We start from the raw sequence: 18,716 nt of genomic DNA, 5'->3' as shown, positions 1-18,716 counted from the left end.
GGAAGAACCTTTTGCGAAAACAGAAAACTAACCTGAAGAAATATTTGGAAGAAAACAAAGAAATTTTGACTGAAAAATATTTATTTTAAAGGTATGCAAACATTTCATTTTCTAAATTATTTTTTAGTTACAGTTTTTTGTTTACTTAGCTATTGTTAACTGCCAAAAATTTTCCTAAAGTTGCTTAGCAGAATTTGGTCTTCGTTTTTACATAGGGAATTTACATTAAGTTTTTTTTATAAGAACACCCAAAATTTTTGAAGCCTTGGGACGTTCTTAGCCTTATAAGTTTTTAACTTTAATAATGTTCTTAACATGTTCTTATTTTCACCATTTTTATCAATTTTCTTAAAAAACTCGGTGTTTTACAGTCCTCAAAGCCTTAAAATGTTCTTAACATGTTCTCGACATTTTATCCATCGAAGCCTCATGTTCTTATATAGTTTGTTCTAATGAGAACGTGTATATCAAATTGTCGAATGGCCTCCTTTATACAGGGTGTCCTGTAAAAAAGTATCAAGTCGTACCTCTTTTGTAAAAAGAAAGTTCTTGTGTGTGTTTCACTAATTTTGCAAAGTTTATCAAAGTTTCTCTCTATGTCATATTAATTATCGTGAGACATCTTTTATGAATAACTTTTACAAAAAACAATAGACGATATCGGCTTAACGAAATTCTCCCCGAATGATTACCCATGATGCATTGCGAAAAAAGATTCAGTAAGTCAATATAGTCCGTGAATTTTTTTGCGCAATGCATCATGGGTAATCATTCGGGGAGAATTCGTTAAGCCGATATCGTCTATTCTCAATAACTTTAACGTCATGAAAATTGTAAAGAAAGTTAATTCTTTTCAATCATATGACGGTTGTAAAAACAACTATTGTTGTTGGTATATATTTTCTTGCATTTCGTTAAACACACGCAACACCCTTCTACTCAGAATCATGTTCGAACTCGATACTTTTTTTCCGGACACCCTGTACATAGAATTTCAGCCACGATATTGCGAAGGATATGAATACATTTCTCCATGAACCTTTTTATAATAGGTGTCAATCAAAGATGTTGGAAGGGCGTGTTCTCCCGTATCTTACACTTCTTTTCTGTTGCATGTTGGGTAAGTACACCCTGTCTCACAGCCTTGGGCTTTTTTCCTCAGTGGGGATAAAGATTCCTATTGAAATCCCAATGTGGATAGAAATTCCTTTGTTCCAAAGTTAAAAAATCCAGTGGGGATGGTTTTGGAGTGCAATTTTTTAAACATTGAATGTCGAATGGGGATGAAATCAAAGTTAATTTTCCAGAAGGGCTGAAATTCAAAGGTATTTTTCCACGGGGGACGAACTTTTTGCCAAAATTTCCGCCCAGCGGGTCTGTGACACAGGGGTGTGTAAGTGTTTTGTCGTTCTCATTGACAGAGTTGCCTGTGCACTTGTAAAAAGGGTAGAACTTCGCTCGTGAACTTCATAATAAAAATAAAGCACCCTTTATTGAGTGGTATATTTATCTTTTATGTATGAAATTTATGTTCATTTTTGATCTCATTACCTAGCACACGGTCTCGTTCCTGAATTAGTGAACCGCGGACGAACGCGAACTGTTCCTGTTCAAATGGACATGATCTCAGGTAAGCATTATGGATTCTCCTTTCTTTTCACTTTTCCCCTGTAAGAACTAAAGCTACAAATATTACAAGGCTTTGTTTTCACTAGGAGGGCCGGGAATTACTACAACCCTCTCTCAGTGTCCCGATTGTCATACTTTAGGTAGTTTGGATGAAATATCTTGTTCTTATTGGATCGGGGTCTCAAATTATATCAGTATTTGCAGCTCAAGAAATACGAGACCCAACTGGCACACAACGTTGTGTCAACGTTCATCTAACGTACACAACGTCCATATAACGTTAGATAAACGTAAAAACAACGTTATGTGGGGAATGAGATGTTTTCCATCGAAAGGATTATCTCAACCTTTTTTCCATCGGAAACATGAAAGTATAAGGGGATATATTTTTCCTGAAATGGACAAACCTTTTCTATCTCATTTACAGATAACAGTATTACAATATGTACCGGCGCCAAAAGGTCGTTAGCGTGTCGTGAAGGAGCCAATATTGCGGTCACCAATGTATTTTGGGGCCGATTATCGGACAAAGTTTGCCCATCGGACGATGGCGATCCTATTGTTGATTGCGATGCGGCTCCCGATTCATTAGGCTTGGTCCGCGATCAATGCGAAGGAAAGAAGGAATGCAGTCTAACTGCTAAACACAGGTACGATAATACAGTAACCTTTCGTTAAATCAATTTTTTAAGCTCTAACCTTATTCCTAATTTAGAAAAGCTTGTTTATAAAAATCTTTGTTTAACTAACCGATCATTGTAAGAAACAATTGATCTATTAAAAATCTTGATTGCGGGTCAGAAAAAGATTTCCAGATCAAATCTTTAGTACATTGAAAGCTTTTGGAATTAGCGTTCTAAAACAAAGTATAATAGTCAAATATGACATGGTTTCCACCTCTGAAATGTTGACGGATAACCGGCGAAAAAAGCTTTCGCCAAACGAATTGCCGATCTCGTACCTAGAGATACAATCGAAATCGCTATCGGAATCATAAAAAAGCGAACTGAGCGTTTGGGTTTAAGACCACGCTCACACGCTAAGGTTCCGTTTCGCTCCGAAACGAAATGAATTCATTCTATTGGTTAAATTCAAGTTTTACGTCACTTCTAGTCAATCCAATAACTTCATTTCGTTTTGGAGTGAAACGGAACTGTTATGTGCGAGCCTTAAGTTGGACGAATCACTATATTTTCGGAATATCAAAAGTAATAAATAAATACTCTTAGGTGCCAAATAAACGCCCCCCCCCCCCGCTTGTTAATTTTTCGATTTTTTCCAATCCCCCCGGACCTTATTAGGACCTCCCCTGTTTATTAATTTCTAAAAAAATTCCCAGCTACAAAAAGGAAAATTTCTTATTTTACTCTAAAAAGCCTAAATTTAGTCTGTTTTGACCCTTTTTAGGGTTTTTAAAGGTCCAATTTCCAACCCCCCCGGTAATTAGAACCCCTCCCGTTTATTTAATTTGGAAAATTTTTCCAACCCCCCATTTATTCGAACTCCCCCGTTTATTTGGCACCTAAGAATACAAGCATTCGTTGTGTATTTTCTTCAACTTTATTTCTTTGCAGCTTATTACAGAGAGAACATTCATCACATTGTCCTGGTGTCAACAAATATTTGATCGTCAAGTTCACTTGTATGCCAGAATCAAAAGGTGTTTTGTTGTGTGATTCTGCCGAAACTGATATTTCTTGTGAGGCTGGTTGGATCATGCAGTTGGCTGATGTTTTCTGGGGTAGAAGGTATTGAGATTCTAGATTCTAGATTCTAGGTTTAACTCTGTGGCCATAGTAAAGGCCGGTCTGAGCGAAAGCTTTTTGACGTTTTTGTAAGGTCATTGGTCGGTTGAAAAATGAAGCAATCCCATTGGTCGAAATAGAGGTAACGGATGAAAAAACTTTTTTTTTGTTCGTGCGAAATTTTTTTAAGACGTCATCTTTTGTTCAGGCAAAAAAGGTTAAGAAAAAAGCTGTCGCCCATTTCGCGCGAAAGTAGAGACCGGCCTTAACTCCCCAACTAAAACCTTTAAACTCCCATGCCCAAAGAAGAAAAGACACAGTATTACTTTCTTGGTAATTTGGTGTTAAGGTTTTTCAGCAAAATACTTCTTTAAATCAAGATCGAAGGTTTTAGTACAGGCTGGGTTTCCATATTGCATCATGGAGCTTTTTTTTCTTTAAGTGCTCTCCTGTTACAGTTTTTTGAAGTTTGTAACAGAAGTTGTAATAAATTGTAACTTTTAAGAATATATTTCGTGGAATCGCATTCAAAGCTAGTCTGAATCGCAGACCTCTACAAAACCCCAGGTAGTATAGGTCTGCTTAATGATCTACCAACCGCTTTCCGGTTCGCATAGGAAATCTTGGCGAGTTAATAATTTGATTGACATTGATGTGTACGCAAAAACGATCGTTTCGAACGTTTTCAATGGAATGTTTACGTTCGAAATTCGAATCCCAGACCAGAAAAACAAAACAGAAAAAGATAAAAAACAATCTGATGCGCGCATTATGTACAGTCTGTAGATTTATTTTCGACTTTTGGTTTTATAAGATATCTGGTCTGTAAATTTATCAAAACTTTTCCATCAGCTCTTCGGTCGAAGCTCAAAAAATACAAATATGAACACAAAAGTGATAGAAAACAACCAGAAACACTCCAATCTCTTCAAAGAATTGAAGCTAAGTACCTGAAAGATACAAAGGCCACACAGTATTAAAAAGTGAAATACCAAAGCTGAAGAAAAGTTCTTTATTTGTTTTAACATTTAAAGGCCCTTGTTGAAGGAACAACAACACTCCCTTTTGTAGAATCATAAAGAACTAATGTCAGAAATATTCAATATGACCCCCAAAATGTACTGTATATACACGCTTTTTTTTATAAGAATACACTTTATAAGAATGTCCATGATGAAAATGGCCAAAAAATTAAGAATACGGTAAGAATGTCACCATCATGGAATTTAGCAACTGAACCTAAGAATGCTCATTTTTAATGCATTTTAACCTGTAGATTGCCAATTTCGATCTTAACCTAAGAATACCGTAAGAATACTTTTGGATGATTTTCGCCAAAATGTTAAGAATATCCATGATGAAATGAAAAAACACCATTCTTATAAAAAAAAGCGTGTACATAACTAGAATAACTTGAAATAATCTGCAACATATCTGTAGAACTGACAAAACAATTATCTGGAGCCAAAGTGATCAACGAATCCAGTGTGGTAAAAATTTTTACACTCATACAAGTCCAAATTCAAGCATCAAAATGTAGTTTTATGAAGTAAAATTTTGTTGGTGCACACAGAAGATACATCAGGGCACTTAAATTCAATAAATCTAATTTTTCATCTTTTACAAAATCTCCACATTAAACAAGAAAGAAGGAAGAAAAACAAGCAAACTTCCTTCCACCTACTTTTTTTTCGAAATCCAAATATATTTTCCAATCTATGATTTGGTGCCTCACAGAAAATTTAAACATTACGTAATGTTATATTTGTAGACACTCGCCAGCTAAACATGTCTTTAGCCATATATCGGCTAAAGGCGGCAAATCTCTGGACAAAGGAAATATAGCTTATTAAGCATCCTCTATAAGGAGCACGAATCCGTTAGTGGATGCCAGCAGCCTAATTCAAAGCTGCTTTTTAAACTTTTTTCACAGTGAAATTTGAAATTTCCGCCAACTAAAAAAGGTCATTTTCCATCCCCTTGACATTAAGCTCCGACGCGTGCAGCTCCGGCATCTTTTCTGGCTGAAGATTTTCTCACTGATACAGTACACTCTTTTTTGTAAGCAAAACGTTTAAGCATACAAAAGTTCGAAGTTTCTATAAACCCAAAGAAAATCAACAAGTCGAAGTCTAAGCATATAAATTTAAGCAAAAATCAAGGTTGAAAATGAGATTTTGCTAAGCATATTCAGCCTCGAAACGATTTTCCCGTATGCTTATAAAAAAAGAGTGTAGTGTTGTATCCACTGCTAACTTTCGTGTTTTGTTTACACAGAGCGTCTGCAAGAACATGTGGCTTAAACGAAGGCTTCGAGTGTGATGCGTCAGAAACCGCCTCCAACTACCTCAAAAATAAATGTAATGGAAAACAAAAGTGTTTGGTTCAAAATGAGGCTAATATTTTGGATCCTACCAAGAAATCCAGCTGTGGAGACTCTCTGGAGAAATATTTGATGTTGAATTATGTTTGCAGTCCTGTCACAGCAAGGACGACCGCTCAACGTAAGCATGTTTTACACATAGATTTGTAAAGCAAAAATATAAACTTTTTTCAAGAAGCTACCAAAGGTCAGATGTCCACAGCAAGATTGAGGGGAAAATGGTGCTTATACTTTTATTCGGAAGCCTAGAAAATCAGCAGAACCCTTCAACAATCGATAACAGGTCTAATATTCTCGATAATGTCCAAATTTTATGTCCCTTTGGGAGGAAGTCGACTTCTAATATTTTGGAATTTTGGGATTCTTTCAGAGATTTTCGAGGGTTTAAAAAAAGAACCCTTATGGCTCGCACATACCTAGCACCATTTTTGGCCAAGAACAACCCCCCTGATTGCACAACCCTTCCACATTAAAATATTTTGTTATTTCGCAATTTAGAAGACGATGATGAAGAAAAAGAAAAAGAAAAGAAAGTTCCAGGTACTTATGTTGTCTGTTTGTCTGTTTGTCTGTTTCGATCGTTATGATCAATTGTTAACCGGTTACTTTTTCGAAGCGGGATACACAACTTTTTGTACAATGCAATTGGTTCTTTTCGCATGACGACGGGTCTACACTGCACAGAGTTTCCCGTCGTTAGCAAGCTCGGTCGTTACTTGACCTTGGGCAATATTTATCAGTACAGTCCTCACTAACCGGTCATTGTATTATAATGGCCTTTTTCATGATGTCTTCTGATGAAATCAATAATGTTAGCTGTTAGTCGATTTGTTGTCTAAATTATGAAAAATCTCTATGGCATTAAAGTTATGGTTAACTACTAGAGTAATGTGATCAAAATGGAAGATGTTCGGTCTTCTTACAGTTTTTAAGTCCTAAAGTCTTCGTGTTTTTGACTTTTTAGACGCACCTAAAGTAGCAGAAAAGCCGAAACCACAAGCCGCTGCCGCCATTGTAAACCCCGCCCCTAAACCAGCTGTTCCCACCGCTACAAACACTGCAAGTACTTTATTGGCGGCGGCAAACAGTGGAAAAACAACGACATCGAAAACATCAGGAGGATTTGCACCGAAAAATGAGAAAAGTGAAGTGGAAGAAGAAGCAGAAGAAGCCGAGAAAAAATCTTCATCAACCTCCTCCTCCCCAGCGAAAGAAAGCTCGCCTGATGCAACTTCAGATACAGCCTCTGTTCGCTCTATTCTCTCACGGGCTAAAAACATTCTCAAAACACTCGATATTGATGGAGGGGACGTCCGCAAGAAACGCTTCCGTATCGCGAGACCGGAAAAATCAATTTCCCCTCTCAAAAAGAAATTACAAAAGAAATCTGATATTGTTGAACGTAGAAAGAACTCAAAGAATGAACAAAAAATTGCACCCCCGTCTGTCCCAGGGCCTGAATACCCTGATAACTTCATCCTCAAAAGTTGGTATGGGAAGTAAACTGAATTGAAATCTTTTGGCTAAACACTTTCGTAATAGTCGGAGCTTCTTTGACTGGGGACTATTACCGGACTTTATTGAATTCACAGGAAGACAGGAGGAGAACTTCAATAAGCTCGCGCTGATATTACCAATCAAGATGCGACGGTTTTGACTACTTAAAAGTTCTGAACGGAACTAAAAATTTCACCTGGTTCATGTGGACTATTGACAGTAATATTTTTTTTATAAATTGAGAGAATTATATTTTTATATGACAGAGTTTGTAAATATTGCTATTAAGGGTAAAAACTATAAAACTATTTCAAAAATTTACATTTTCCCAATTATACTGTTACAAATTTGGCCTATTCCAGAAAAAAATTGTCCCCCCTATGTCGAGGAGGTGTATTTCGGAAAAGGTAACCCCTGGATTTTTTTTCTCAATTTTTCAGGATCCGCTCGGATTTTTTTCTCATCACCCTGTATTTTTGAACCTGTTTTACTGAACAACCTGGATTTTCCACCTTATTTTACTGACCACCCTGGATTTTTATACTCGAAAAACCAGGCCACCCTGGATTTTTTATTTTCCAGACCACCCTGGACGTCACACTTCCGCAACATAGGAGGTACAGACTATTTCTGGAATAACCCATTGTACAATGTAACTGCTATGGTGGTTTTTTATTCCTATTTTTCTCTCTATAAGTCATTAAAAGTTACCCCTTTGAGACTCCAAACCTGATATCTTCTGAAAAGCCATTGATTTTGTTCAATTAGTGCCCAAAGTTGAAATGCACGCCAACTAGGTTATCACGCTAACTAGGTTATCACGCTAACTAGGTTATCACGCTAACTAGCTTATTACGCTAACTAGCTTATTACGCTAACTGGGTTATTACGCTAACTGGGTTAGGGTTAACCACACTCTAGTTGTAGCCACTTCTACAGGGAACGTCAAAACTATCCGAACACAGTGCCGTAGGAAGCATTTCCATATTGGGGGGCTGAAATTTAGTGACACCGCGAGGGCCAACCATGGTTTTTCGAAAACTTGGTTTTTTGAAAATTTGAGCTCTAGATTGCTTGAAAATGCACTCAATTGTGACAATTATGACAAATTAAAAAAGAAAAACTTTGCATTTTGCAAAATAACCATTTTTGAAAAAATTATTGGGGGGGGGGGGGGCGCAGAGCCCCCCCCCCCCAGTTGCTACGGCACTGCAACAATAATATGAATGCAATGATCACCTTGGTTCCCTCATACCCAGGATGGTAAAATGGAGGATGTCTATTAACGCTCTGCGGTTGCCTGCACTGTTTAAGTTTGTTGAAGGAAGGAGATTTGTTAAAAAGGGAGAGCAACCTCAATAGCTGCTAGATTCTATTTTCCCATGATAGACCAAAAGGAATTTGACAGGTTAACATTTAAGGCGATAGACGACTTTTTGAAACGCTCTGCGGTTGCCTGCACTGTTAAGTTTGTTGAAGGAAGGAGATTTGTTAAAAAGGGAGAGCAACCTTAATAACTGCTAGATTCTATTTTCCCATGATAGACCAAAAGGAATTTGACAGGTTAACATTTAAGGCGATAGACAACTTTTGAAACGCTCTGCGGTTGCCTGCATTGTTAAGTTTGTTGAAGGAAGGAGATTCGTTAAAAAGGGAGAGCAACCTTAATAACTGCTAGATTCTATTTTCCCATGATAGACCAAAAGGAATTTGACAGGTTAACATTTAAGGCGATAGACAACTTTTGAAACGCTCTGCGGTTGCCTGCACTGTTAAGTAGAGTTTGTTGAAGGAGGGAGATTCGTTAAAAAGGGAGAGCAACCTCAATAGCTGCTAGATTCTATTTTCCCATGATAGACCAAAAGAAATTTGATAGGTTAACATTTAAGGCGATAGACAACTTTTGAAACGCTCTGCGGTTGCCTGCATTGTTAAGTTTGTTGAAGGAAGGAGATTCGTTAAAAAGGGAGAGCAACCTTAATAACTGCTAGATTCTATTTTCCCATGATAGACCAAAAGGAATTTGATAGGTTAACATTTAAGGCGATAGACGACTTTTGAAACGCTCTGCGGTTGCCTGCATTGTTAAGTTTGTTGAAGGAAGGAGATTCGTTAAAAAGGGAGAGCAACCTTAATAACTGATAGATTCTATTTTCCCATGATAGACCAAAAGGAATTTGACAGGTTAACATTTAAGGCGATAGACAACTTTTGAAACGCTCTGCGGTTGCCTGCATTGTTAAGTTTGTTGAAGGAAGGAGATTCGTTAAAAAGGGAGAGCAACCTTAATAACTGCTAGATTCTATTTTCCCATGATAGACCAAAAGAAATTTGATAGGTTAACATTTTAGGCGATAGACGACTTTTTAAAACGCTCTGCGGTTGCCTGCATTGTTAAGTTTGTTGAAGGAAGGAGATTTGTTAAAAAGGGAGAGCAACCTTAATAACTGCTAGATTCTATTTTCCCATGATAGACCAAAAGAAATTTGATAGGTTAACATTTTAGGCGATAGACGACTTTTTAAAACGCTCTGCGGTTGCCTGCATTGTTAAGTAGAGTTTGTTGAAGGAGGGAGATTTGTTAAAAAGGGAGAGCAACCTTAATAACTGCTAGATTCTATTTTCCCATGATAAACCAAAAGAAATTTGATAGGTTAACATTTAAGGCGATAGACAACTTTTGAAACGCTCTGCGGTTGCCTGCATTGTTAAGTTTGTTGAAGGAAGGAGATTTGTTAAAAAGGGAGAGCAACCTTAATAACTGCTAGATTCTATTTTCCCATGATAGACCAAAAGAAATTTGATAGGTTAACATTTTAGGCGATAGACGACTTTTGAAACGCTCTGCGGTTGCCTGCACTGTTAAGTAGAGTTTGTTGAAGGAGGGAGATTCGTTAAAAAGGGAGAGCAACCTCAATAGCTGCTAGATTCTATTTTCCCATGATAGACCAAAAGAAATTTGATAGGTTAACATTTAAGGCGATAGACGACTTTTGAAACGCTCTGCGGTTGCCTGCACTGTTAAGTAGAGTTTGTTGAAGGAGGGAGATTCGTTAAAAAGGGAGAGCAACCTCAATAGCTGCTAGATTCTATTTTCCCATGATAGACCAAAAGAAATTTGATAGGTTAACATTTAAGGCGATAGACGACTTTTGAAACGCTCTGCGGTTGCCTGCACTGTTAAGTAGAGTTTGTTGAAGGAGGAGATTCGTTAAAAGGGAGAGCAACCTCATAGCTTCTAGATTCTATTTTCCCATGATAGACCAAAAGAAATTTGATAGGTTAACATTTAAGGCGATAGACGACTTTTGAATCGCTCTGCGGTTGCCTGCATTGTTAATTGGCACCCAAGTTATTTTGATTCCCCTACCCCTTTTTCCAAAAATGTATAACAAGTGCTTTGACTAAAAAATTCGAGCGATTTTACAAATTTCCCCCTACTAGAAGAAGGAGGTTCGTTTAAAAAGAACAGTGACCTCAATTCTATATAAATGAGTTTACTGTAAAAGGAAAAGTTTCCTGATTTTACTTTTTCATAAGAAGAATAGAAAAGAATTTAGCTAGTATGATGGAAATCGAGAAAACATTTAAAGGGAATAGAAACGCATTGTGGAATTTAAACACACTTTTTGTACTTATCTATTGTTCTTAAGTCTGTTTAAAAAATAAATTTACATGAATATTTATTTATAGTCTTCTGAAAAGTTATTTTTCTAATGTTTTTTATCATTTGAGAGTTTCTGCTGGTTTGTCAGGCGTTCAGATAAGCGTAATTTATTCTAACCGAAGATGTCCCTTGTAGCTTGTCTGTAGCCTAGTCACATTGTTTGCACTAAATACACCTTTTTGACCGTAGCCACCAATTGCCGCGCGGGCATTTTTTTGTCCGTTCTACCACCCTAAAACCGTCCCAGTCTTTTTTCGCACCTAAAGACAATAGTAAATAGTGTAAAAAAGGATTGGATCGAGCTTAGGTTGGAAAATTAAATAATAAAGTTGCACGCGCCTGACTGCGCGACTACAGTCGAAAAGGTGTATCAAGCTTAAGGTGTGTTTCCGAATTGTCCAGGTTCAGGCGCTATGAACCCTCTCTTTGTCGGTGTCATTTTTGTGTTATCTTTCTTCGTGGTCAACTGGCTTTTGTTTTTGTTTTTCAATAATGCTTTTGCTTCAGCGTGTTTGACCAAGGTTTGAGCGAGGGCGGCCACTTGTTTTACCGCCTTTGCTGTATCATTAACAAATTGGCGGCTGGAGGGCGCAGGGGCGCTCCTCATGATACCGCCACGTTTTGAAATCTCACTGGAACTACTTCCATCATAATCTAATGTTTTTAAAACTTCTTTAGCGCGATCGAGGATTGAGCGAACTGTGTTTGGCTCTGAAACCTCGACTTTATCCTCCTTTTGTGACGTGTTTGCTGACTCAGCGATTTGTGTGCGCGCTTCTCCTGTGACGGTTTTAGCGTGTGGTGAGGAGGAGAGCGAATCTTCGTTGATAATGAGAGAATGTTGTTGAGTAGGCTCCTCAGCTACTTCTTCTTTCTTAGAGATTTTTTTGGTTGAAGACTTGGCAGCAGCATTTTTCTGTTTGTTTAACATCACCATCAATTCTTTGGACGTCTCGTCTTTCATCTCTTCTTCGCTCTCTGCTGTGAAGAGAAAATGAAAAGGGTGTAAAGAGACCATTTTCGACCATTATTACCATATGAGGCATTTATAGGACGAATAATCTTTCAAAAACTCACTACCAGGGCCGATTGTGCACTAAAAGCCACTGCACGATCTATTTTGTGAACCTAATTTCCATACATACATCCAGTCGTCTTCTAATTTCCTTAATTGGCATAAAAAACCAGCAGAGAACCTTATGCAATAAGCTTGACAGTTGAAAGAAAAAATGAGAATTCCACCTTCCTTCTTCACATTTGAAGCGACATTTCGGGGTATTCGGCCTTAGAGCGCCACCTCAGTTCCAAAAAGAGAAGAGGAAAGTGCAAAGTAAACTCGTCTAGTCAGACTTAACGAATTCGACCGCTTCATCTTCTAGAAAATTGGCATGAATTGCAATTTCACCAGGTATCTAAATAACTGTACTGTGTTGACAAATAACTCGAAAATTCCAAACAAGACAGGAGAAAACTGCTGCCCCCCTTGTGAAGGCTATGAAACTGGAGACAGCAAGACTTTATTTTGGGGAAAGCTTTCGATGAAGACACAGTAAAATGCATAGCTTAATACGCACAGTAGGGAATACAAGTTTGTTCCTGAGTTATTATGAAGACTATATATTTGTTAACAACTGACATTTGGTTTTAAAGGGATGATTTCATCATAAGGTTGAAACAAACTCGCCCCAGTTCCTTAGCTCGCTTTTTATGATTCTTATAGCTCTCACAAAAGGACTGTAGTAACACCTACAATCATGGTCATAATATTTTAGAAAAAAGGAAAATTCAAAACCACAAACGATTTGGAAGTTAGGTTGGAAGGGTAGAGTTTTAACTCTGAGTTTTCACGATAAACTTAAGACGACCTTAGTATCTGAGGATTCAAAAGTTCTTAAGAATTGTCCAGTAGGACTCAGAATATAGCCTGGGGGTCTATAAACCCGAGCCAAATTGAAATATCCGATTAAATTTGAGAGATGGCCCGAAATCGACTTTCTCACCCGAACTCCAAATTTTGAAAGACGAGAAAAAAAGATAAATTCTCAATAGATTTTGACCATAATATATTTTGATTATATCAGTGAAATCAAAAAGTGGTGCGAGTAGTTTTCTGGTAAAACACTTACTTTCATCATTAGTTTGTTCTTGTGGTTTGCACACATAATTCACCATTAAATATTTCAAGATGCCGTTACATGAAGAATGAGTTTTGGGATCCAGTGAGTCCGCATCAGCCTTGATATGACATCTGTTTTGTCCGTTACATTTGTTCTTGAGGAAAGTGGAGGCGGACTCAGAGGCGTCGCATTCGATCTCACCATCCCCGCCACACATCTTGGCGCTCGCTCTAAAGTGAAGAAGAATTTAAGGTTTATATCAGGATAAAAAAGATTCGTAATTAAGGATTTACAACCAAGCCTAAGTGGTTTCACTGATAGTTTCACACTCGTTGGGTGTAAAAATGAGGAACGTTTTTACTCTATTCTCAGTTACCGCACTTGGGTCAAATGACACTGATCAATAAAAGCCAACCAATGATACTCATATTATACCAAGGAGAATGGGGGTAGCACCTTGCATAAATTGGTATTCGATGTTTAACCATATGGAAACAGATTCTCTTGATTACCGTTGTAGATGCATACATATTTTTTTAATAAGCAAGTATCTGCCCCTTGGTTAGGCTCATGTATGCTTAAGTTTTCAAAGAATTTAGACAAAGCGTTTGCTTATTATATGCTTATGAATTACAATGTTTATAATTCATTATAATGTTTATAATTCACCCCGACCCAAATTTTGCAAAACCTTAGAAATTTTGTAAACATTTTGATTCAAACAGCGTCCAGGTTTTGGGAGCAGTGGAATGTGGCTATCCCTGGAACGTCTTTTTGTTTAAGACCACTTTTAAACCTTTTTGATCAGAAAAAAATTGATGACTTGAATGTATTGATGTACTTGATGTATTGCTTAAAAAATCAGCAAATCTGAGCCTTCATATGCTTAAAAGCGTTATGCTTATAAAAAGAAAAACATGTACATTATAATTAACGAAATCACCGAATACTAAGGCTATTCCTCTTACCTTCTACCCCAGAAGACATCAGCCAACTCCATATTCCATCCTGCTCTGCAGAAGAGGTCGGTTTCGACGGAATCACACAAAGTCACTCCTTGAGATTCTGGTTCGCACGTGTAGTTCACAACCAAGTATTTTTGTACGCCTGCGCAATGGCTCGATCCCTGGTTTTGTAATTCTCTGGAAAAGAAAAAGCATTGATTTTAAAAGCTCCAAAGGGGCTAGATTCGAAACTCCCGGCTGGGAAAAGAAGCCAATTATTTTTCCCATTCAGAACACGCGTGTGTGTTTTTAGACGATGTTATCGTCCGTATATTATCATGATATAACACAGTTTGTATATTATAAAACGTAATATGTTGCGCGGCGGAAAATAGAGTCTACAACGGCTACCCCCGAAAAACTCCCGTCTTCACGTTTGTTCCTCTTAGATGAAACTCGTCTTAGACTAGTCTAGTGTGTTTTTCAAACAAAATTTTTAAAATGCGGGGCGAACTTAAGGCTTCACTTTTTATTGTTTGAGAAAGGTTGAATATTCATCTCTAGCCCCTTCGGGGCCCTAAACCCAATGAAAAAAAGGTATGAGTAGTCAAGTTGAATCAGGCAGACAGTAACGTAGCCAAGAGGGGCGCAAAATTTGTGTAGGAGAGCAGATTCTTATGACACTGTAATTATTTATTCATGGTTTTAAAAGATAATTATAATAGCATAAAAACCTGCTCTCATAAACAATTTTTGCGCCCCTCTTGGCTACGCTACTGGGTAGATGTCAGCCACATTCTAAAACTACACAAGTATGTGACAAAGTATCTTGAGATATGCATCTCACTAAATTCTTTGCTACATCAGCTTTATTCAAAGATGCGTTTTTGCAAACTCGAAACCAGTCCCTAAGCTAGCTTCTTTATAGTGTGATATAGCACTCTCGACTGTATCACTTCCATAAACAGAATTAAATGGCTCTGGGTAATAGATTGACTTTTTGGTGGGTTTTATTTAAATTCTAACCATAGATGGGGAATTATTTGCGTCTATTATTGATACGCGAGAGAACAATTGGATCAACAAACTCCAAACCATAAAGCCCAAGGGATTAAACATCGATGGTTTAAACCAAGGACTCAACTTGATAGCGCCTTTACTCTGTTGACGCGTTTACACGTCCATTTTTTCCAGATCACTTACAGACGGCTCATAAGTACACGTCACAGAATAACGTTTATTCAACGTCAAACAAATTATTTTGTCAAAAAAAACTGATTATTTTTTTAGTTAGAAATGTACCTTGAAAACAGCCCTGGCTCAAGCATCTAACGGTATTTTTTTCTCGATCCTCTGTCCATTATATTGACACTGCAGGCTTTATATTATAATTTTTGCCACCAAATGCTTCCCCAGAAAACTGTCCAATAAATAACGCATGATTATTCTTACCTGTGTCTAGCGGACAGTTTGCATTCTTTCTTTCCTTCGCATTTCTTTCTCACCAATGGTAACGTGTCACGTGACCCGATGCAATCCGTCACCGGGTCACCATCATCGGACGGACACACTTTGTCCGAAATCCTGCCCCAGAATGCATTGGTGACTGCCATGTTGGCTCCATCACGACATGAAATTGTTCGCGTTTGACCAGTGCAGATTGTGATACCAGCCTCTAGAATATTGAAGGTGGAAAGGATTATTTTGGAGCATGGTTTTTAGTCTAAACTTTTGGAAGTTAAGGATTTAATGACAATTACTGGAGAAGAGAGTTAAAGGTTTTATTTTTACATAAGTGTTCCCATTTCATATCAGACACGTATTTCATATCAGAACAGTGTCTGCCTATTGTCATATTGTGCTGATATAAGCAAAAAAATTGTTTTTCTTTTCTCTTCTTTCTGACCAATCTTGCTCCACATCCGTGTCAATTCAATATCAAAAAGCTTGTAAATTAAAATTGATGGGTAAGCAAATGATATCGCTCTTATTTTAAAGCAAAACCTTTAAATCAAAATTGTGCAGGTATTCTTGGATGACTGAAAGATAAAATTTTCCAATGGTTTTTCTGTTTTTATTTTTCCTTTTTGGTACACGCCAAAATACTGACCTGAAGCCATATCCATTTGCACGGGAAGAGCTCGTGAAGATGAGTCTCCTTGCAGGTAATTTGAAAGCAATGGCTCTGTAAAATTAGAAAGAAAATCAATGAAAATATGAAATTAAAATTTGGGTCCCAGACTTTTTGAGATCGTCACTCCCCAAACGTTTCCTTGGTTTATTCAGAAATCCTCTCAACTCCTTATAGAACATCTGGCCTGGATTTGAATTTCATTGCTTTCAAGCCAGAAAATTCAGTGGGGATGGAAAAAATAGCACAATATTTTACGATGAGGATTTGCTTATCTGATTATTTTCAGCAGGGACAAGAATTAGAGTGTCATTTTCCATTAAGGACGATGTTTTGGCTAATTTTTCCAGTGGGAAAGGCTCTCAGTGGGTCTGTGAGAATGGGTCTTGAATACGAGTGATGAATGACGTGAAGGTGAAACTTACCAGCGACATGTGGAAGAATCAAAAGCAGGAAAAGCAACATCTTCACCAAAGTTGTATTAACCTTAAAAGACAACGAAACATTTCGTGATCGCTAACAGAAAAAGTTACTTGGTATTGTCCAAAAGATTTACGAATTTAACTCTCTCTAATTCGATCTTCAAGGCACCATAAGATTTAATCGAATTAGAGAAAAATTCCAATAAATATTAGGAGAGTAATTTATACCATATTAAAACTGAGGGGACCAATATTTTAGATCGAATTACGGAAGAAATTCGAATTGAAGAGAGTTGAAGGTAGAGTGTAGGGCCTACAATATGACTTTCCGGCGCGGCGGAACAACCGTAAAAGTGGAGGGGCTAAAGATTCAAAATGAGATAGAATTCGCCAGGAATTGGAGAAAAAATTTTGTTCAAAAGTGGGGAGGCTGAAGCTTCCGCCGGCGCGGGCCTGGCTTTAAAATCTTGTTGTAGAGGCCGCGTCACTGAATCGTCGGACTTTCAATCAGTTTTACAAAGGCGACAACAATAGAAAATATTTCATGAATTCCCAAGTCAATTAAATGATGACAAACAACGAAAAAACCGACAAAAAGCAACATAAACAACCATTTGAAGAAGCTAAACAAAACCAAACACGCACTCTCACCTCCTGCTCAGATGACGATGACGAAAACCGTCTAAAATGCCGAAACTGCCACCGCATGGTACACTACGAGTGCACACAATTACCGCTTTACCAGCTGCAAATTTTTGCCAAAACTTATAACGAACAATATCTATGTCAGAATTGCGTGCGGAAAACACGATCTCTAATGAGTAGAATAGGTGAGAACTCGTATCATATGATGCAGAGGGAGATTGAGAAGAAGGACGACGTCATTAAAAAGCTCAAAAACCAGCTAGCAAAGAACTGCACCCTTAAGAACGATATCGAAAGCATCTTAACCAATGAGATGGCTGACTTTGAAATAAAAACCAAGCAGATTATAAAAGAAGAAATAAAGGAAACGACGAAATACATAAAAAAAAACATCAGAAAAAACATACGCTGGAATAACTGAGAAACACAAGGATAATTTCAAATCAGTAGTGAGAGAAAAACCAACAAGAAAAGAAGAATGAAGAAAGAGACATCGAATCAAGAAAACGAAACATTATTATGCATGGAATGGTGGAATTAGAGCAGGCAGATACGAAATAGGAACAACAGAAACATGACAAAATAGATATTGAAGGTATACTAAGTAACAGTGGCACCTAAGACCTGTGAAATATAATTCTATGAATAAGAATTCTGCCTCGAAGGAAAATCTGCACAGATTTCTGTATTCCCCCTTCAAACTGAAAATAGAAAATAGCCTGTAACTGATACACGAGTATGAAATAGGTTGACAACTGAGTCAAAACCACTCCCTGTTGATGTTTAGTGTGTTGTTTTAAGGCCCCTGGCATTATAAAGGTCATTATGAAGGAAAGTGTATTACAAGGGTGTAAAAAGTGAGAGGAACAAAGGTGTTATGGTAGAATTATATCGAGAAAAAATAATATTCCCAGGCCCAGTGGAACAACCATACAGAAGTGGGGAGGTTGAAGGCTCAGAATGAGGTAAAACTCGCTAGGAATGTGAGAAAGAAAATCTCATTTGCTCCAGTCTCCTCGCTTCCGCCGGGCCTGTTCCGGAAAATCTTTTTATTTTTGCCTCGAGAAATGGACAAAAATTTCAATAAAATGCATCGTAAAGGCTGTTTTTTTGTCCAGATTCACTCTAGACTGTAAGGGTCAAATTTTGAAACTGAAATCTTTGTTCGTGAACCCGGGGGTTTATCGGGTCCATGAAGATTCTGCAGAGAGGTAAAATAAAGTAAAAGGTATAATAAACAATGAAACAAAAACAAAAGAAATAATATACTTACCTTTTCCGAGACTTTAAAATTTCCACGCTAAATTTTTTGTATTTTTTTTCAGCGTCGCACAAAAAAAGTTTCGACTGTTCACGAAACAACCAAAACATTAAATGAAACAAAACTCAGTGAAGCATGTCATTCAAAAGATTCTGCATTTTGTTCGAGATGTTTGTAAACTTTTTCGAACGCCGCTATATTTAAACACCACATAATCAAACCCCATCCATTTTTAAACAAACAAAAATCAAAATTTTCAACGTTTAATAAAATAG

General features: G+C 37.4%; 2 protein-coding genes across 3 annotated transcripts; one reads left to right on the top strand and one right to left on the bottom strand.

The window, feature by feature from the left end:
• The first annotated feature begins 3 nt into the window (after positions 1-3).
• Positions 4-7,566, top strand: LOC136812433 (protein eva-1 homolog C-like). Its single transcript, XM_067068927.1, has 8 exons — positions 4-91; positions 1,053-1,120; positions 1,556-1,630; positions 2,057-2,279; positions 3,204-3,377; positions 5,652-5,878; positions 6,256-6,297; positions 6,722-7,566. Exons 2-8 carry the CDS (start codon positions 1,066-1,068, stop codon positions 7,258-7,260), a joined length of 1,335 nt encoding a protein of 444 aa, XP_066925028.1. The 5' UTR covers positions 4-91; positions 1,053-1,065; the 3' UTR covers positions 7,261-7,566.
• Positions 7,567-10,869: 3,303 nt separating this feature from the next.
• LOC136812430 (uncharacterized) lies at positions 10,870-18,540 on the bottom strand. Of its 2 annotated transcripts, XM_067068924.1 has the most exons (8): positions 18,454-18,540; positions 16,539-16,599; positions 16,093-16,167; positions 15,435-15,657; positions 14,007-14,180; positions 13,048-13,268; positions 11,277-11,902; positions 10,870-11,086 (listed from the first exon to the last, which is right to left on the bottom strand). In XM_067068924.1, exons 2-7 carry the CDS (start codon positions 16,576-16,578, stop codon positions 11,298-11,300), a joined length of 1,338 nt encoding a protein of 445 aa, XP_066925025.1. In that variant the 5' UTR covers positions 16,579-16,599; positions 18,454-18,540; the 3' UTR covers positions 10,870-11,086; positions 11,277-11,297. The 2 variants fall into 2 exon arrangements, with proteins under 2 accessions (XP_066925025.1, XP_066925024.1); XM_067068923.1 differs by having other exon boundaries at positions 10,870-11,902.
• Positions 18,541-18,716: the final 176 nt, after the last annotated feature.

The sequence above is a fragment of the Clytia hemisphaerica genome, unplaced genomic scaffold (assembly GCF_902728285.1).
Source record: "Clytia hemisphaerica strain Z4C2 unplaced genomic scaffold, Clytia hemisphaerica genome assembly, whole genome shotgun sequence".
NCBI lineage: Eukaryota > Metazoa > Cnidaria > Hydrozoa > Leptothecata > Clytiidae > Clytia > Clytia hemisphaerica.
Note: the sequence above shows the minus strand (reverse complement) of the source record. Positions and strands in the feature narration are given on the sequence as shown.